At 32.5% G+C, this 22,342-nt stretch overlaps 1 protein-coding gene across 2 annotated transcripts in view; it reads left to right on the top strand.

The window, feature by feature from the left end:
- The first annotated feature begins 2,235 nt into the window (after nucleotides 1-2,235).
- The window catches only part of LOC127704992 (uncharacterized), an 86,643-nt gene continuing 66,536 nt past the window's right edge, over nucleotides 2,236-22,342 (top strand). Inside the window, exons 1-7 of one of the 2 annotated variants that reach the window (XM_052209236.1) lie at nucleotides 2,236-2,415; nucleotides 11,915-12,050; nucleotides 17,529-17,594; nucleotides 19,063-19,134; nucleotides 19,630-19,692; nucleotides 20,320-20,391; nucleotides 21,427-21,495. In XM_052209236.1, the coding sequence (XP_052065196.1) occupies nucleotides 2,301-2,415; nucleotides 11,915-12,050; nucleotides 17,529-17,594; nucleotides 19,063-19,134; nucleotides 19,630-19,692; nucleotides 20,320-20,391; nucleotides 21,427-21,495 (593 nt within the window). In that variant the 5' untranslated portion in view covers nucleotides 2,236-2,300. Of the gene's footprint in view, nucleotides 2,416-11,914; nucleotides 12,051-12,755; nucleotides 12,798-17,528; nucleotides 17,595-19,062; nucleotides 19,135-19,629; nucleotides 19,693-20,319; nucleotides 20,392-21,426; nucleotides 21,496-22,342 lie in introns of those variants that run through there. The other variant, XM_052209237.1, reaches the window with a different exon arrangement.

Below are 22,342 nucleotides of genomic sequence, written 5' to 3'. Positions count from 1 at the left end.
AGTTTTTCTAATCTGTTTTCGAATTACTATACGGAATATGTTTGGAAAATACAGCAACAGATATTAGAGTTGATTTGGTGTGATTTCTATACAAGCAGAGTAGTACTTTACGCTAACTTTTAGAAACCATAAGCATTTCTATCATATGCACTTTTGTTTATTTTGTACATGAGTTTTTGTCATCTATTATACCTACAACATAGAATTATGGAGGTATACATAGAATAAGGGTATAAACTCTGGAAAATCCGTGGAACGTTTGTTTCAATCGTGTTCATAAATATATTGGAAAATAAGGAAATAAAAAACACCGATTATTTTACACGCGCATTATATTTCTCTGTATGTGTATTTATGAACTGAGTGTGAAATTTAATAAAAAGGCAGGACAGGAGTTTTGAGTAAAATAAAAAGGCAGGATGAGTAATTTGGCAAAAAAGCAAGATAACAATTTATGTAAAAAAAAAAAAGTCAGGATAAACTAATAAAAAAAATGCAGGACCAAATAGAGTGAATAATAAAAAGGCAGGACAGAGATTACAACTAAAAAAAAAAGCAGGACAAAATTTTTCATCCTTGCCCCCCCCCCCCCCCCCCCATAAAAATCAAATGGTAGCTCCCTTAATGAGACCTGTTTAAAACATCGTAAATTCTTCAAACAAAATAGTTTTTTGATCATAATTTGAGTTTCTAAAAAGTGGATCATAATCTATCACAGTTTGCTATTGATCGCTTTCTAAATTTTTCCCTCCCTCAGCTCGTTACTGATGACCTTTGTTGTTTACCCTGTTGACCCAAACAGGAAGTTGTCTAAATATAAAAAAAGAAGATGTGGTATGATTGCCAATGAGACAACTCTCCACAAAGGACCAAATGACACTGAAATTAACAACTATAGGTCACCGTACGGCCTTCAACAATGAGCAAGGCCCATACCGCACAGTCAGCTATAAAAGGCCCCGAAATGACAATGTAAAACAATTCAAACGAGAAAACTAACGGCCTAGTTTATGTACAAAAAATGAACGAATAACAAATATGTAACACATAAACAAACGACAACCACTGAATAACAGGCTCCTGACTTGGGACAGGCACATACATACAGAATGTGACGGGGTTAAACATGTTAGCGGGATCCCAACCCTACCCCTAACCTGGGACAGTGGTGTAACAGTACAACATAAGAACGAACTATAAACATCAGTTGAAAGAGGCTTAACTCATCCGATGGATAAAAATACAAATACTACAAATACAAGTGGACGTTTTTTCCGGATTGGACTAAATAGCGATAAGGTGTATTGGCACTCATACCACATCTTCTTATATCTATATGTTATTAGTTAGGAAAAAAGAAAAAGAGAGGCGAAATATACCAAAGGAATAACTTAACTAAATATATAATAAAACCACAAACTCCCCGGCAGTTCCAGCTCCGTTCCGCATACTACTCTACACTAATTGATGGAGTAAATGAAAATAGTTCTGGAACGATCACTGTACGGAGTTTGATAAAACCATATAGAAATCTACGGACTGAACATCACGAACCCCACCAAAAACTGGGGATAATCTCATGTGATCTGGAGGGGTAAGCAGATCCTGCTTCACATGTGACACCCGTCGTGTCATTGTGATCGTTTTGGTTTTTCTTTCTTTTATTTGAAAGTACCTTGTGTACGGTGTTGATGAATGGGTATAAGTAATCTGTTCTGATTTTTTTCGTAATTTGTCTACACTCTAAGACGATGGTGTTGTCCTTTAATTATGGTTTTATTATCCACACTTTGATATCAACCTCTTTATACATCTAGTTTTTGATAACATTTAACCAGAATGATTTTGATGTTAAATAATTGTGTCAAACTATTGGGTTTCTATAAAATTGAGAATGGAAATGGGGAATGTGTCAAAGAGACAACAACCCGACCATAAAACAGACAACAGCAGAAGGTCACCAACAGGTTTTATGTCTGTGTTGTTATTTTTTCTGACTGGCTGGGTGATATTGAAAACTTGTGAAAAAAAACCCGATAAGGCCTAAAATCGATACCCAACTCAACTTCACGGATACAAAAATAAAGCTATATATTCTAATACATTTTCAATTAAGTTTTATACGTTTTTGCGGTAACTTTATATGTTTAAATGTTTACGATTTGATGTTTTAGTACAACTATACGTTTTTTATCCATATGTATTTAAATATCGGAACGGTAACTTTTTCCAGTTCAATGAAGGTTTCGGATGACAGTTTTGTCAAGAGTAGTGTCATGTCAAGATGTTTCTGACATAAGATGAAAGACTTATTCCTTTTTGTGATTTTCATTCCCTTAATTTGTGGTCAGGTATGGGATGCTGAGGTTTACTGGAATGGCAGATATGCTGCAAATGGGATAGATTACAATGCAGGTAAATTTTCAAGTAAAAACAATTTTTTAATTTCATTTTTTTACTTATAGACATAAAATTATAAAAGATGCGGATCCATAATTAGAAAAAAGAAGGGCCCCTAAACTAGACAACGTTTGGAGTAGACAATGTAAAAAGACTATGCATTAACTATGTATGTAACAATTTTATATTGTGTAACCATGGCGTATTTTAAAAATGAATCTCTGGCATTTATTTCACACGAAAGGTCCATTTTATAAAATCTTTGAATCTTTACTAAAATCTAAATATTAAAACTGTATGCGTGTTTGAAGTTATGATGAGATTGTGTCGTATTCTTGAACAGGTTTTAAATTAGAAATTGTTTTAGATGGCTTTAATGTAGTAACTGTTGTTATTTATTAAGCGAAATTTAATGTTGGCTATTTATCCAAAAAAAGATATTCGAAGCAAAAATTCTGTCAGAAGTCAAACATTTTTTAAAATTTTTGGTACCAACGAATTCGTTTTGATTTCGATTAACTTTGATAACGTTTAGAGGAATATAACATGGACATATTTAAAAGATTTTTTAATGACAAAATGGCAAAATTTAATTTATAAATAATATGAATATTTTCAATGAATAATAGAAAAAAAGGATATGGGGTATCCATCCATGACAAAATCAGTACATGCACAGCAAAAACACACAAAAAGCAACGGAACAGCGCTTTATTGCTGTTCTTCATCTCAAAGTCACAGTGAGGCCTTCAACACGGAGCAAACAAAAAACTCATCTCACTCCAAGTTTTAGATGGCCCCTAGCAGATTTTTTTAATCCAGTGATCCAGTGACAAAACGAATGAAACAGAAGCACCCCTTAATATGCCTATGCTTTTCGAAAAGAATTAAGTATACAATCCGATTAGACACCGATATGTTTTGCAAGCAAACTTAATGAAAAAGTCTATGAATTCAATACCAAAGATATTCATGATCAAAATACTTAGAAACAGATTCCACCACCAAATCTAGTGCAAAACGATATTTCTCACATTGTATATATTTAAAATTTACAAACTAATCGTCTCGAGTGGAGAAATCTCGTATCGCTCTCAATGCAGTTGTAGAATCTGTGTACAGGGTTGATGTCTAACTGTAAACATTCATCGTCTCCATTTACCTATAAAATAAGGAGATGTGGTATGATTGAAAATGAAACCGCTATCCAATTGAGTCAAAACGAAGCAGATTAAAACAACTATAGTTCATCGTACGTCCTTCAACAATAAGCAAAACCTATACCGTATAGTCAGTTCTAAAGGCCTCCACATGAAAAAAATGTGAAACGATTCAAACAAAAAAACGACGGCCAGATTTATGACAAAACTATAAATTAAGAAACAAATATAAAAGACAGCTTCCAACGACAACCACAGTGACTGAATTACAGGTTCCCGACTGTAGGACAGGCATGTATAATAGAATGTGGCGTGTTTAAACACGTTTGCATGTATATATAAAGTCATGATGACCTACAAATCTTTTTAATTTTATTTAACAGTAAAAATTGTAATCCGACCAGAAAGATGTTTCGACAAGTAGAGAAACTTTATTTAAGCTCAACTACTATAATTTGGTCGGGACTGACATGACAGTTCTTACCTTATCCTTAACAAGTATTTATTGTATTAGACATTTCCGAACTTTTGCCATTAGCTTTTGTCCCTAAGGGTTTCACCTACAGAATCGAGGGCATTCAAGATTTTTATGTAAATCTATCATATTGAGGCCGATGATAGTTAATTACAGATCAGCAAACCATCTATTTTTATTATCTTAAGAATTCTTTTAATTAGTTCATATGTTGATAAGTGGGTGTGGTTTGTGAACTTTCAGTTGTATATTTAAACTCTGTGTAAGTACTATTGTCATTAATCATGACCAAAAAATGCAAATATAAGGACTTGTCGTTTTAGTGTAAAAATATTTGGAAAACAAAATTGACCCATCAAGGCTAGGATGAACTCTCGTGATGAACTCTCGTGTCTCCAGGCCGAGCCAGCAGAACCCTTTTATTAGACAATATTTTGTTTATTATTATTTTTTTATCATCTATAATTAGAGAAAAAATAAAGCATAGTATTTTGTTAATTAAAGAATATGAAATTTAGGTTGTCCATCGTGTTCAAACTCCCCGGCAGTTCCAGCTCCGATCCGCATACTACTCTACACTAGAAAAAAGGAAAATAGTTCCGGAACGGAAACGATCACTGTACGGAGTTTGCATCGTGTTCTGAGACTGTTATTCTCTAAAAGCGAATGAATTCGCTCAATTCTGTAAACGTCATAAACATACATTTCAAAATTAATCAGGCATGCTTGTGAACAACCCAGTAGTTTATTGAATGATAGATTACCAACTTAAAAATTTATAATCTTCTAATGCTTTTTCAACATATTTTTCTTGATTCTGAACCGTATAAAGGTTTTTTTTTTAAATATTCTAACGGCGCATCAAATAATACATGAATATGAATTTTAATTATTATCATATTGAATCAACATTTTTCCAAAAAAAAGTTGTGCAACTACTGCAGCTAGCAATTACATTTTACTTTTGTTAGATAAAATTCAAATTATGAACACTTTAAAGCCTACTAAAGTTCTGTACAAACTAATATGAGGGTCTGGGGAGGGTTTACAGTATAGAGTATAAAAGGCCAAAAAATAGATGAAAATAGACAAAAAATAAGGAATAGAGAATAATTGTTTGCTTAAATATAAGGGAAAGAGAAAAATCGACCCGCAAAAATGAAGAATAGAGAAAAATGGGAGAACACCCATCCCGACCCTCTTATATTTGAATATCACGAATAAAGTTACTACTTACCAAAAGGTATTACAAAGAAGGTTAATATTAAATTATGTATGTAAACATTTATGTATACATACATATCTCATTTCTCTACATGAATTCATTAAAAATTCAAATATAAAAAGGAAATATTTAAATTTCCCATTATTAAATCATAAAAAATCAAATTGTGCAACTGACATGCTGAGATACATGTTTGGGCACTTCAAAAGAGAAAAATAATATCCGTTCAGGATTGTTAGTTTTCATTTCAAATCTAAATTGGCTTTTTATGCATTTAAAAACCCTTTCAATATAAATATAGATTATGTTTATTTTCTCAAATTTTATTCGTTTTCGTGGTAATTTACTGTATTATTTGCAATAATTTGTGTGGTATGACGAATTTTTATTCAATAATTTTGTACAAGTACTGGGTTTTAATTTACGTTGGAGAAATTAAAAGTTATACCTGATTGAACACTTGAAATACATCAAGACAAATTGAGAATGCGTAAAAAAGTTAACTTCCTTGTATTTTCTAATTTTCTCCATAAAAAAGTTCATGGTCAATGTATTAAAAACAATAACTCAGTCTAATCCAAAACTTCAAATATTGATATATAAATGAAGTCGTGACCGAACAACACTGATAGTTGACCCATGAGCTACGCGCATAGCGCATACCTGAATAAATGTGTTGTATGGTCACTCTTTGGATTTTTCCATATTTGAATTTTTTATTATTTATTCTATAATTATCAAGCTATGTATTCAAGCATACTTCCGCTAAGCGTAAAACTGTCTAAGGAAGGGGGAAGACCAGACATAGCACGAAAAACAAATCATCGGGTTTTTCTGTGTATAGATATCGTAAAATATCGATGTGCAGACAACCCGATTATCTAAAATGCATGCGCTTTGTGCATGAATTCCCTTCTTTTGTGTGTGTGTGTGTGTTTAAGTTTTGTTTTAAGATTTTCGTTGATATTTCAAATTTGTTTTCAAATGTTTTATTTATTTCCGTTAACGTTCTTATCCATTCCATACAATTTACAAGGGCCCTATATAAATTATAGTTATTGTAAGATTGTAGGGATTAGAGCAAGAACACATTAAACAAGGAAAAAGAACTTAAATTATTATATGAAAACTATCAAATTTGAAAAGCTTAAATGTAAAAACAAAACAAAAAGAAAAAAAAAGGGGGATGCCCTAAGCATCTGTGATGTTAGGCGGATGATTTTGTACGTTTTTTTGTTATAAGGAATAACGATATATTTTGAAATCTCCATGCAAACATTACTTTAACAACTATCCAGTCTATACCTAAATGAAGTCTGAATTTTAACAACAATAAGACTTTCTATTTTTACTATAATTCCAGTGATCAAAGCTTTTTTGTGTTTTCCGTTTTGTGTGTTTTTTTTTTTTTTTAAATGACTAAACTAAAAAATGCTCATTTCCGCGTTTACAAAGTATTCCCAATCATTTCTAAGGTATCTCTATCTTTAAATCAGATATTTAACATGCTGTTCTACTAACCTCACACTATTCTATTATCACACTTCAACATCAATTAAAAAGTGTTTGAATTTTGGTTTTTTTCTGTTGTTCTCTCTTTCTTTATCTTTTTTGCGTGAACCCCTGAGGGTTCACGCATATTTATTAGTTAGAAATATAGTCTATGGAGGAATATTCGGACGCTAAATTATTGTTCATTCGGAACACCTATTCATCTTATCTGTATTAATCTTGCAATTAAGAGCACCTCCATACGGTGTATCTAAGATATTTAAAACATGGCAATAAATAATTTTCACAGATCGCTAATTCACTTATCTGATATATGATAATAAACAATATATAGATCCTTTTCAAACATGTATATTTATTGTAAAGCTACATTTTATGCATTGCAAGGGTTTACTGACTTGGGCAAAGTTGACAGTTGTACCCTTTGATAAACAAGTGAAAGTTAAATGGTCAAGATTTAATTATAACGACCTATGGTATCAAAACATCTGTGTCTAGATATTCACAGAGAGACATTTTAAAAAAGTGCTGTGGTTCCTATATGAGTCATAGCTATAGTGGGCTTTTGGGATTTGATTTGTAACAATAAAATCATTATGCACACTTGTCATTTTGACAAATCAGATAAAAAAAAAATCTGTTTCAATTGAAAATAAAACAAGTAAAATAAAGACTGTTCGTTAATATACATTTTTACAACTTTTACTGTTTCCTTTTTACAGTATTCTCTATCAATTAAGTTATCTTGTAAGTTAATTAAATGTTTATTTAATTCATTGATGTCACTATTATTTCAGTGACCGCTGCAGAAAGTCTTGACTCGTTCAAGAGACTACTGCATGCGCATTAAATTTCAAGTCTAATGTTTTTATTTGGCCATGTATAAATGTTATGTTCAGCACAAATTATTTCCTTTCTGTTAAAATCATTTCTTGACTTGTTAAGTATGCAAGCGCACACCAAACAGTGACAGGATAGTCAACCAAATGACGGTGGTCACTTAGTGCATGGTAGAAGTAGAAATTTCTTTTATTATTCACACACTGTAATGCTCTTAAATTTATGTGTATTTTGGATGTACACTAGTGATTGGTAAATATTGATAGGTTTCTGTGTTTTTAATATATGTGACTTAACATCAAGAATTCAATTATTATGGAATCGTTCAATATTGTACACTTCGGTATCTAAATAGAGAGTGGTAAAAGGGAGAGTCTGAACACGGAAACACGTGAAATAATAAATCGCAAAAATGTTGCACGGAGAAAAAAAAACACTCTGGAAAAACGAAGTCGAGGAATAAAATCGTAAATATAAAGGAAAGAAGTACCAACAGTTATTACTCAGCCATTCTTGGAGATCATGCAGTCATTATAAATGGACCTGGCGACCCTGCATGTGGTCACCTTTTAGCGTCCGTTAGTTGCATCCGATTTATCATAGTAATATAATAGGCTATTAATAAATATCTTGGGACCAGTTTATTAGTTTATAATTTAAAACAATATTTGGGCTGACTTTGAATTAGTCCCGGTTTACTTTTTAATCAGGCAAATGCGGGACAAGCACGAGAAAATAAGAGTACCGACACGAAACACGGAAAATAATTAAGGGAAAACACGAAGCACGCACATCGAACCAAACACGAGAAAACGAGAAATAAAACGTCGAAACACGGAAACACGTGAAATAAAAAGGCCGAAAACGTTGCACGAAAATAACCCTTTACCACACTCTAAATAGGCCATACTAGATGTCGACACCTCATATTAGAACTTAAGTAGATGGTCAATTTCGTTTGCAAGGTTAAAGAAATCTTCAACTTGCTCTAATTTGCCTGTGAAGACCATAAAACCGTCATCCCTATTGATAGTGTAATTTGATGTTTTCTCTCCATCGGAACTTATCTAAGATTTTTTAAAATGAGTACAAATTAATAAGCCTGGTTGGTACGCTCCTATAATGTGTTTGTATAACAGTCCATTAAACTCAAATTCATTATTTCTAAGAATTAATTTAACAAATGCAGTTAAATCTATTTTGTTGAGAATCTTTAAAGTATATTCTCCTGTGTGTCAATAAATTCTAATGCATTGATAACAATTTCTTCTAAATTGTCAATGATCATATTTGTCTACATTGACGTACATCATAGGCAATAAGAATGCACACTTTTTTTACCTCGTGTGACTCTATTTTATTAATGAATTTTTTTGTATCTTGAATGTAAAAGTTATGCCTCTTCAATAATTGGATGTTGGATGTGTACTAATTGATAATTTAGTCTTAGATGCATGATTTTTTTAATTAGTTGTTAGTGGCTTTGAACTAGCTGTCAGTAACTGCGAGTACTCTCAGATCTGTGCTTAGTGTCTATTTGTTGTTGGGATATACAAGTACCCGGCCACGTCCACTCTGTGTAGTATTTCTGTTTGTATCCATCTGATGAGTTAAGCGTTTTTCAACTGATTTTTATAGTTCGTTCTTATGTTGTACTGTTACACCACTGTCCCAGGTTAGGGGGAGGGTTGGGATTCCGCTAACATGTTTAACCCCGCCACATTCTGTATGTATGTGCCTGTCCCAAGTCAGGAGCCTGTAATTCAGTGGTTGTCGTTTGTTGATGTGTTACATATTTGTTTTTCGTTCATTTTTTGTACATAAATTAGGCCGTTAGTTTTCTCGTTTGAATTGTTTTACATTTGTTATTTCGGGGCCTTTTATAGCTGACTATGCGGTATGGGCTTTGCTCATTGTTAAAGGCCGTACGGTGACCTATAGTTGTTAATTTCTGTGTCATTTGGTCTCTTGTGGAGAGTTGTCTCATTGGCAATCATACCACATCTTCTTTTTTATATTTATAATTAAATCAAGTAAGTATCTCTCGCGGGAGATTTACACTTATTGATGATTGGTCGGTAACGAACATTAATGTGTCCTGCTAGCTGACCAGTTCGCAATGCCTCATTACTTATTTCTAGATTAATTCAATGAATTTGTGGAAGAAGGTACATGTGTCCTCCATGTTTTGAATTATTATTATTCTTTAAGAAATTATACGTCTGGGAATCTTTTTTTTTTCTCTCCTTGCTTTAAATTTAACACTTCTCTCAACATGCCAAAATTGTAATGATTTATAATAAAAAGAAAATATTATCCTCCACACACATGGCCAAGATAACACTGATATATAATTTCTTATTCAGTTGAATTAATAATTAGAATAAAAAAGTTCTAAGGTTCACGTATTGTCTTTTTTTTTAAAAGCAACTTGTTCTTGTTGATAGGTGGACCAAGGATAACAGTACACACAATACTTTCGTATGCTTTTCAATTTCTAAAATATTTCAACAGTATTGTATGCACGAATAAATGCAATTTATAAGGTAGTTATAATACATGCATGTTTATAATTTTAAAGATAACCAATCCTCTAATTTGAAATTGAAACATCTTGAAACTATTTAAATACTTATAACACAGTCTCAGGTATCCTAAACCGTTATTCTTTTATATTTAAACAAATCAATACCTCAACAAGACATTACGTTCAATTCATCACATTTTATAAAAATCATTTCAAAGGAGTTTTAAAGGTTTTTAGTGCTTATTATTAAAATGCTATTAAAATTACGTAAAATATCTTTTTTATTATTTAAATGGGATACTATATGGGAAAGTCAATATAATTATATTTGAATTGGGCTAGACTTTTTAATTTGAGCATGTTTATGAAATGTAACTTGACTACACACAAAACATTTTTTTATTAACAGTACATTTACGTGTTTATATCATCTGTTGATATATTATGTTTATATATATTTATTTATTTTCTGTCATTTTATTTTTATAACATAAGAGTAAACAGTATATGTATGAACATGTCCAAAGTCAGAAACCTCGTCAGTAGTTGTCTGGTGTCACAAATAAGGTTTTTTTATTATTATTTTTTTGTAATTAGTGATGATTTTGTCGATCTTCTCATCATCAAGACACCCTCAAGACCAATTAGATACCAAATAATCATATAACTGTATTGTGTCCTTGGGTACGAAAAACAAAATGGTCTAACCAAAACATCCAAGACCATCTGAAGAACTAAACTCCAGCGCTGTGGAAATAAAGTATAGCGCTAAGGATTTAATCACCATCACCAATGCTGGACTTTGCATCTACAGCGATGGACGTTACATCGCCATTGCTTGATTTACATTTTAAATCAACAGCGATTGACTTTACATCCACACTGCTTGACTTGATATCTACAACGCTAGAAATTTTATATATTAACATTTGCAGCGCTGGAGTTTACCTCTTCGGCGTTGAATTTTACATATACAGCACTGGTCTTGACATCTCCAGCGCTAGACTTTAGATCCCAAGCACTTGACTTTATATCTTAAGCGTCTGAATTTAAAAGAAAACTACAACTCTTTATCTGTATGAAGCCAACAGGGCTCCGTAAAGTTGCACTATTGAAAATTCATTATTTGTTTTAAGTACACAGAGAATTCACAAATCGTTCCTACACTCAGAGTAAAGAGTTTATTTCTACTCATTGACTGGCAGAAATTATGCAAAAAGTCATGTTGTTATCACGACAGAGCCAAATAGACAAGTATAAAAAAAGAAATAAGGATATGTGATTGCCAATGGGACTGCTATCCATGCACCAAAGACCAAATGACTTGGATGTTGCATATAGTAAATATAGGTTACCGTACGGCCTTCAAAAATCATCAAAACCTATACCGTATTGTAAGCTATAAAAGGCTCCGAGTGAAATAAAGAAAAAAAAAACAGATTGTTTTAAACTAAACACGAAAAACAAATGACAGACAGCAACCAACGACAGGTTCCCGACTTGGGACAGGCGAAAAATGAATGTGGCAGGGTTTATTATTGTGACAGTCGTATTTTATACCTAGTTATGCGTGAACTTTCAGTGATGTCAGCAAATATCCAGGGGTTTGTGCTTTGCAGTACAATTTTTACGATTTTTAATTTACTAACGATCCCAATTTTCGGGGATACCCTCCGCTTCTCCCCTTTTTGAAAAACTTGATTCGCCACTGTGTGTATTTAACCTCTTAAAAATCTAAAACAATAATTTTTTTTATTTCTTTATTCATGTGCCAGATGATACAGCCAACGGAATGTGGTCAGATAATCAAGATGAATACATGAAAGACTATCCATTCTCTCGAACTTGTTCTGGTTGTGACTGTACAGTTCTTCCTAAAGATCAGTTATTACAAGCATGTGACGGTATAGTGTAAGTACATGTACTAAGATCTCCTTAAAGATCAATTATGACAAGAGTGTAAGAACTATAGTCATTCAAATTAGGATTGTTATTTTAATTTTAATTAACAAAGCAGGAGGTATGATAAGAGCCATTATTAGGCCATTGAAATGGCCATTTCCCGCGTATTTCTTTTATAGATATACGTAAATGAACATCTTCGAATACACATCTTGTATCAAAGTATATTTTTCTGTTGGCCTTTGCTCACATACATCTCAATATCAATGTAAAGCTCTAAAAGTAAAACTATAGTTTCGTACTCAAAGGACCAAAAAATCTTCATGACATGAAAAACACGTATAAGATATTATTTATTTTACAATAAGTGCTTGTTATTTTATTTTTGTGAATTTTGTGTTGTCATATTATCAATTATTTGTCTCTCGGTATCTCGATATCTGATCTCACATGCCTTAATACATCAGTATTGAAGCGGATCGTACAGGAAGCACATCTGCCTTTTATTTACTCTCTCTCTCTCTCTCTCTCTCTCTCTCTCTCTCTCTCTCTCTCTCTCTCTCTCTGGGTACATTAGTACTTTTATAACGGGCGTTCCATTTTGAAATTCAAACTTTAAATACATATATTTATCATTCTCAAATATAAAAAAAAAATGACCTTGCGGTTTATTTATCCAATGGTTTTATTTTGCATCTAACAATCAATGAAAGAAAGAAAACACTATCTGGTATAAAAGAATGACAAAGGACATCAGTATGTATTCTTATTATATCTACAAAATAGAAAATTGAACTTCAAATACATATTTATTTTAACGTTGTTTTTCTATTAACAAACATATTATTAACATGACCTTGTATTTTTTCAAAAAAAAATTTTATTTTACTCCTAACAAAAAAAAAATATTCTTCATTATAAATGAATGTCAAAGGACGTCAGAATATAATTATATATCTTTTGAAAATATGATTCATAAACATAAATCTGTATTAAAAAGTATGTTTAAAATTTACATGTTAATTAATTTTATTTTTATTTTTCTGTCCCCAACCATTCGTTTTTTTTTCCGTTTTATTGGATCATTATCAAACATGTCCATATATAAAATATGTAAAAATAAGATTAAAGGATAGATTTTATTACCATATACATTAGCAGATAGTTGAGAATCCAACTTTTATTCTTTTGTGGTTATCACTTCCTTTTATTAAATCGCTTTAATTCAAATAAAAAAGTTTTATCTTACAAATTCTTTAGATTGTTAATATCGTTTGACGGACAAACTATTTTGATTTTGTACTAAAATTGATTACTAAAGACCATCTTAAGACCACCATGTTAAGTTTTAGAGAGAGAAAACGTTGAAATAGGAATGACCTTTCTTACAGGTTAAAAACCATATTAATTCAAATCATTTCAATAAGATTCTGTTTATTTAGATTTATAGTGCTATTGTAAAAAATAATCGCTAGCGCTCTATAAATCACACCAAAAAATTTTGTTTTTGTTTTGCAAATATGTCATGTTATTTCAAAAGTTATATTTACAATTGAATATTGCCAATCCTATTTTTAATATACCAAAAAAGAATTCTAATGTCTTACGATTAATATAAGGAAATTATAATACGAAAAGAAGAATTTAAGGATGTACTTACATGTAGGTCAGGTTTAGGAATTTTTGTCCGCTGTTCGGACTCCTTGCTTTTTTTCCTTCGATACAGGGTAAAATATTTTGCCCCATAACACCCATTTTTCTTTTCATATAAGACTTCAATAGCTAATAAAAGGTCATTTACCAAAATTTAAGCAGATTCTAGAATTCTTTTCTTTCGATTTGAGACCCATATAATACCAATGCAAATATAACGTCAGCCTTTTCCCGCCATTTAAAAAAAATTAGATATCTCGATAAGGAGCTCGATAACCTATCAATACTTTTAGCTTATTTTTTTCCTTAACTAATGCTCTTCTGACTGATGGTATCAATTTTAAATTCTAGATTTTTTTAATTTCACCTAAGTACATCCTTAAATATTTGTCAACAGGAAACTAAAACCCTATAGATATATATTGTTAAGTATAGGTCTTTGACACTAGAAAAATACACTAAATAGCTGCACCAATTTGTTGACAAATACTTCAATTTTCCGTTTATTCACGAATAAATGCGAATTGAAAAATAAATATATATATTTGAAACATAATATGGCATACAGAATCAAAGGTTAATTAATCCTCGGAAGAGTCAATTATTGTGTCAATTAAAGATTGCATTAGCTTCATCTCTCTTGGGTATTAAATATTAATAAGACAGGTCTTATTCTTATTCAATAACTGCCATAATTTTGATTACTGTCATTTGTTATGATAAAAACATTAAATGTCTTATTTTTGTATGTATAGACGATTTTATCATATTAAATTCAAAGTGAATCATACCAGATTTAACTGCAATTTATGTTTTTCGTACTGTAAATTTTCCGTCACCAATGTGAAAGGATTGGTTTTTTTTCTCACAAAAGAAAAAAAAAGTATGCAGAGTACCAAGGCTTTCGTAGAAAGATTTACATAGAAAATAATATTTAAACGAATGAACAGAAACTATAACTGTGTATTTGTTTGTCCTTTTTTTAATTGTATACAATACTGAATAGGTATAAGAAAAGTTTCATAGTAAGAATAAACCCTTTAAATCAAAAGCTAGAACTGTATGCGTCAATGAAACAACAACCCGTCAACATAAACAACCGAATGACATCTTAAGGTCAATATAAAAAAAAGCAGAACTGGTGTTCATACTGAATAAATCTAGATCGTCCAGAGTTAACATTCTCATAAGTGAACAGGGAGCGCACAAAGCAAAATTTTCACGAAAACCGAAAGTAATTTTCACCCGTTTTTTGTGCATCCCGTTGCCACTCATGCGTGTACAATGTATATTTTCATAAAATGGTCGTCTGTCCGACCTTAAAAAATTGAAGTTTTGAGAGCACACACTAATAAACGATTGGAGACCATGAAAAACAAAATTGCCTTAACAGAACAGCTATTACCGTCCGAGATAAAATTTGTCTGAGGGAGTTACAAAAAAAGGAAAACCACGGACCGAAACAATCAAAATCCCTGAGTCGAAAAGAGACTGCACACTATGACCAAAAGTAAAAGCCAATAGACAAACAAGAGTCCACAAAACTCTTCATAGAAAAAAAAAATAGATTGAGCAACACAAACCCAACAAACATTCCTGTTTTAACGCTAAAGTTTTAGTACAGTCACATTAATCATGAACATAGGTTTACGGGAAAAAACTAACACGACTTGTGCATCGTGTCAAGACTGACGCACTAGCTGGTAAGCGGATGTCACAGTAGAGGACTGATAGTAAAACGGCAGCAGCACAGACTTGTGGCTTTGAAAAATCGCGTGATAATAATTTCCGTAACTATGCCATACTCGTGATTCTGAAGAAAAAAAACTTTCATCAGTTAAGCTTGAGGGAACCTGCTCTATTGATGGAATAACATAGACATCATATACCTGCAAAAGAGGCGGACCATACCAAAGGGATATTCAAACTCATGATCGTAAGTCGATGACAAAAGGACAACACCATGGCAGAGATAGAACTTCAAAGTAAAGTCTTGCTCTCTCGAGAGATGATACATTTACTCAAGATTACGTGAAATGGCATGCGCGTAGCTATGTTTACGTCAAAACGCCCGGGCGTGCACATAAAATTGGAGGAAAAGATTAGTTAAACCCAAATGAATTAAAAGAACTGATTAAAAGCACACGAGCCTTGTAATTTTTTCTTCAATGACTTGTAATTGAGTGATAAAAGACAAAATGGCGAAGTTTACTTTTAAATCAAATGGTATCATATTACTATTTGGTCATATAGCTCTGCAACTGTTTCGGTTCTTATACATCCTCGGCTTTAAGATATTCGGCTTTGAGTGTTGCTGATGAAGGTACTAGTAAATCCATAAAAGCGCTTCGGATGCATGAAATTAATAATGTGTTGTTTTCATATTTTATATTATTTATTTGTTCATTTTCTGTCAAAATCTTAATCCACTGTGAATTCTACTCAGTTTACAATTGTTTAAAGCAATTCATTAGCTGCTGAGATACGATGTGACTTGCATTTTTAAGTCACTGTAACAGTTCAATTTTTATTTTTTTTCGTTACACCTGACCATCTTTGAAAATTAATTAGGACATGTGTCCATTAATAAAATTTGAGTGTAAAAATGTGAGTAAATTAGATAAGGTCAAAAAATAAATAGAACGACAACATTGAAATGGAGACTTGATTTTTTACTATCTCTATTAAGTTTTGATTTTCTGTCGATTGATTGTTTATCCCACATCTCCTTTTAAACATATTTTTAAGCAACTGGTTTGGACATTTTTCTCTTAAAACATGACCATAAGATTCCAGATCAACACAATAACACATGACTGAATAAATTTAACATAAAAAATAGACTCTTAAAGAGAGGCGAAAGATACCAAAGGGATATTCAAACTCAGCAGTTGAAAACAAACTGCCAATACCATCGCAAAAAACAAACAACAACGAAAAGGCAAACAACAGTATACAAAACACACATAAAAAGAAAGACTGAGCAACACAGAAACCAACCAACAAAAACTTGAGGTGATATCAGGTGCTCTGGAAGGGTAAGCAAATTCTGTTCAATGTGTGGCACCCGTCGTGTTGCATGTGTAAGTACAAACCCAGTGATAAGTCTCATTCATAGGTAACATTCGGGGACAAGAGGTCGGGATTGTGGTAATATCAACAACTGGAACATATCCGTCGTCGTTAGCAATCTGTGAAACATATTCCATTACGGAAAACCTACTCGTGAGGTCGACCGTAAAATTTTCACGGTTCAGAAGCTTCCTTGTAAGCAGCAACCATCTATCAAGGAAATGGTGATAGGAAATGCTAGCTCTGGAATATCTTATCAACTGGGAGGTATAAACTCCATATGCAGATACTGCTGGAATGGTGTTACATAGAAAAGAAAAGTTCACTATTGGAGGCTGAATTCATCTCTTTTGTCGTAAAGTTGTGTTCTTAACCGACCAAATGTGTTGCTCTTGATGAGTTTTTTCATGACAATTATTGGTATCTCTTTCTCAATAACGCGTGAACTTCTATGAGGTCTTCTGCCCTGGATCAGCTTAGGGGACATCAAACCCCTCGATGAGGTTCGGACGTACACTTAAAAATGGCGTAGCTACGCCACTGAATGGTATTTAATAGAGCACCTTTATCAATATTACTGACATGTTACTCAATCAGAGGAGGTCTCCTCAAGCATAACTGCTGAAAGTTGTTTTCTTCAGAATCACGAGTATAACTCTATCTGACTAAGGGAAAGAATACTTGGAGAAAAGTTAATGTACTTAAACACGCACTTGTCTTTGATCTGATGATAAACTTTCAATGCAGACTTTTTTTTTACAGGCAGATAGTGTCCTATTCGTTTCCAAATATTACAAATACAACATTTGCTGCATCAACAACATCGATGTAAGTAGATGCAATTAAAATGTACACTTATTACCATAGCTTGTCATCCTCATCGTCATACTATACGGTACGGGAATATTTATTTTTTGACCCGTCCGTCAATTCGTCATTCAGTCAGGCCGTCAGTCAGTCAGTTCATCATTCAGTCCGTCCGTCCGTCTGACAGTCAGTCAGTCAGTCAAGTTCTGGATGCTAACTCAAATTCTTTATATTGGAATGCAATCTTATTTTGATGATATGGTCCATATAAGGAGAGAACGATCCCTGTTGATTATGTGGTCACCAGATCTAAGGTCAAGGTCATTGTTTCTAAAATAAAGACCGAAATTTGCGCAGCAAAATGGTTTCCGGATTCTAAATCAAATACCTTATGTTCGATTGCAACCTTTCTTGAATGTATTGTCACATATAATAAGAAGATCTCTTTTGAAATCTGGTCACTACGTCCAAGGTCAAAATCATAGAAACTAGAAGAAGAGCGAATTTTCTGCAGGAAAGTTATTCCGGATGCTAAATGATGAAATATTTTTTTATCAGATTGTAACCTTATTAAGGAAACATGGTCACAGATAATGAGAAGAAGGTCCCTTTAGTTTTTTAGGTCACTACATCTATGACCAAGGTCATAGTTACTTATAATTTACTTTTGTTACACAACATTAGTGTCTGAAATCCTAACAGAAAAGAATCATAACGGAAATGTAGTTGATAAACGAGTTATTCTACAATCATATTTTGTTTGGGAAAGAAAATGAAATACAAGAATATGCCTCAGTAAACCATTTTGTAGAAAACCAGTTTAAACAACATACAATGTTGGGTATACACGAAATGGTATAAAAGCGTATTAACAACCTAAGAAGCATAAAAATGCAAGAAGAAAAATACATTTTAACTAATAATTAAAAGAGAACAGAAAAATACATATCTGAAGACTAAAAATATTACAAGGGATATTGACACGGATTTCATTTAATTCTGATACTTTATCATATACACCCGTAATTCGAAAGAATAATACAATTGAGAATGGAAATGGGGAATATGTCAAAGAGACAACAATCCGACCAAAGAGCAGACAACAGCCGAAGGCCACCAATGGGTCTTCAATGCAGCGAGAAAATCCCGCATCCGGAGGTGATCCTTAGCTGGCCCCTAAATAAAATTGTGTGCTAGTTCAGTGAAAATGGACGTCACACTAAACTCCAAAACATATAAATGAACTAAAATTAAAAAACATACTAAACTAACAAAGGCCAAAGGCTCCTGACTTGGGACAGGCGCAAGAATGCGGCGGGGTTAAACATGTTTTGTGAGATCTCAACCCTCCCCCTATAAACATATCAACTTGTGTATTCAGATGTTTAAGGGAAATATTTGCAAGGACTATCCAATAGTTTTTAAATTAATGACATACTGAATGTTTATACTCTATGTTTGTAAACTGTGCTTGAATCATCTATTTCAGAACAATTCAGGACTGTACACCCTTTGGTATAGCAGAGGATGCCTTCACTAGTCTTACCAATTTAAACTCACTGTAAGTTGTAAATACGGCAATCTGGGTAATAAATTTTAAGTGACAAGCAAAGATAACAGTCACACACGTTAGCGGATATTAAGCCGTGACGTTTGGTTGTTTCTATTTACAAACAACGAAATATACAAAGTCTATTGTATTCTGAAATAACGACTTCTTTTAAAAAACTTTTAATAAATTCTGCCTGCGGATTATTGGGTAAAACACTGAAAAATTGAAAGAAACCATTACAAAATGAAAAAAATGTTATTCAATATGTTTGATTAATTTTTAATATTCATTGTGTAGTTTATGTTAGTGAAAGTTAAAATAAAGTCGATTCTTGGGAAATGATGGGCGTCCCTAAGCACCAGCGCTCCGTTACTTCCCAGGACAATTTTTTCTGTAACATAAAGATGTTTTTAGAATAATGCTAATCTGAGTTAGGTACAACAATTACAATTTCAATGGTTTGTTTAAACCCTTTGTACTGATAATTCCATCGTTCAATTACAGCACTATACAGAATTGCGGTATTACCACAATGCCATATGTTGAACTTTCACCTTTAACCATTCTGTAAGTAGTCTGTTCCTTTTTCAACGATATGTTTTTCAACATTAATAAAATGAAGCAGTCAAAGAAGATACTATGAGTTTCAAGTAATTATAGATAATACATCATGGATGATAACTGCCTAGACTAACAACAGGAGCATAGTGTTCGTTTTTACTAAATTCAGTTTTTTTGTTATGACAAGTGTTGATTAGTGATAAATTACTGATTTATTTATTATTATTGACTGCAATATTAGAAGCAGCGGACAGAGAATGGATTTCTCCATTCCTTTTTAATTTTCACTTTATTCCCCTTTCTACTTTCGTAAAATGCTAAATCAGAGATTTTTCTGTAGCATGGTTATTTTGCGGAGTTTGGGGCAAATCTTGTTAGCGGGAATTAATTTCGAGATTTTGCTATCCCTGATTCATATATTAAAAGTGAACACGTGGAGACCCTGTATATTAAATATAGGGTTAGTGGGCGTGTTTTATTCTATTGGTTAACAGTAGTATATATAGTAGTCTCAGTGTGAATCCATACATTTTTTTGCTTTTGATTTATACATGTATTATACGTGTAAAGAGACTTACTGAAAAGTTTCGTTTCATTTTCAGAAATTAATTATATTATTGATACAACTTTCAGAAACCTGATAAACAATGACATCAGTATTATTTCAACATATACAGGAAATCTACCATCCTCCCTACAATATTTGTAAGTATTCACATCCTCCCTTCTCATAACAATACACTGCGGTTAAAAGTACCATACATAAAAAAAATAGTAATGGTTTCTCCGCCTCAAAACAACAACCGCATTTAAACTAACATTGTTATTCATCCTTAATTTTACAAACACAAAACAATACCAGCGATAATGATGCACAATATGATCGATTGATTGTTTGTTGCGTAACGTGCGGTGGCAAATGTGTCATGCATGTTCAGGACGAGTATGATGCTTAATACGATTCGAAAGAACAGTTTGGTATCAAATCATTATGGCACATTGGCTTTTGTTAAGGAAAACAAAAGTATACAGCGTTTAAAAAATTGGTAGTTTGCGATTGCACTTTCCGTTGAACGTGATGCACAATATAATTCAAAACATGTTCAATCGAAAGTGCAATCACGCACTATCAATTTTTTAAACGCTGTATATTTTTTATTTGTAAATAAAAAGACAATGTGTCATTATAATTTGATTCCAAACCGTTCTTGGCATACACTTATACAAGCAAGGGTTAAAAAAGGAATGAATGGGGTGCACCATTATCACGTCAAAACCAGAAAGTCCGCGAATAATTATTTTTGTTGAATCCTTGCAATGGATAGGAGGGGTATTGGAAAACATGCAGCTGCAGGTGGTAGACTTTGATTCATCAAACGCGGGGTGAGTACTGCGGGATGAAATAATTCTATTATTTACACAGTTTACTAGTGACCTTATACGGTATATACGGGGTCAGTAATTTCCATATTGGGCGAGAGCGAGCAAAGCGTCGTTTTACCCATTGTGAACGAGTTTCGTTTTCCTCTGCCATTTATCTGTGAAGGTTTTATGAATTTGTAGCAGCGTCTGGTCGGAATGGTTTTGTTAACTCTGATGATGACTGTTACCATAGTATTGAGAGAGAGCCAAGCATCCAGAAAACACTTTTAAAAACACTTTGAATAAATAGTTGATGGTTGTATGGTCCCGTCAACTTTTACAATAAAAACCCTATTTTTAACGTATATATTTTTCCAGAGCTTTGACTCATAACCAGTTCCACTGGTTCCCGGATGGATTTATCAATGGTACTAATCTGCGTCTTGTGTAAGTTTAGCTATTAAGTTGTCATGGCTAACCAGTATAGCTCTCCAGTGCCATTGACTGATTTTCTGTTATTACGATAGTGTTCTTTCAAACGAACTTTTCGTTAACGTAGTCTTTCAAAAAAAGCGGGAGTTACCGAAGGGAGAATCAATACTCATAAGGGAACGACCATTTAACTTCAAGGGGGTAGGGGGATAAGGTTTTTTCCTAAAAAAATATTCTGATCCCCAATTTGATGAAAAAAAATATTGTGGTCAAGCAGATGACAAAAAAAAAAATATTCTGAATCCAGATTTCCCCCATACCTTATAGTGTTAAATTTTGAAAAAAAATAATTTGATTGATAGCGTCGAAAAACTAAAGAAAAATGTTTCTGACTCAGACAAAAAAACATACCCCCCTCCTTTTTGAAGTTAACTGGTTGCTCCCTAAGTCAAAGAGAGATCGACAAAATCATGACAACAAAAGAAAATCGAAGATAGAGATATTGAAATTGTTATTGGCAATACTCTAAATATAATTCGTAGATAACATTTAAACAAAACATGCAAGACAATTCAATCTTCTTGATAAGTCACCAACGAGAAATGCACACCATGATGGATTTGCTAAAAATATACAATATGTAAAAAGAAAACCAATGGAAAAAAAACAAAAAATAAAATTAAAGAAAAACATTGTTGAAACAAAAACGATGAACTATTATAAAAGGTGTAAAATAGACTTGCATTTAACATCTTTCATGGGGTTAAAAGATAAGTAGCATAACCTCCACCAATAAAAAGAATTTTGAAACTTGATCAAGGTTAATTAATTACTCGATATCATTATGTAAACTAAATGTACA

This window comes from Mytilus californianus, unplaced genomic scaffold (genome assembly GCF_021869535.1).
Source record: "Mytilus californianus isolate M0D057914Y unplaced genomic scaffold, xbMytCali1.0.p SCAF_6, whole genome shotgun sequence".
Lineage (NCBI taxonomy): Eukaryota > Metazoa > Mollusca > Bivalvia > Mytilida > Mytilidae > Mytilus > Mytilus californianus.
The sequence above is the reverse complement of the archived record's forward strand: the minus strand, read 5'-3'. Positions and strand labels throughout refer to the sequence as shown.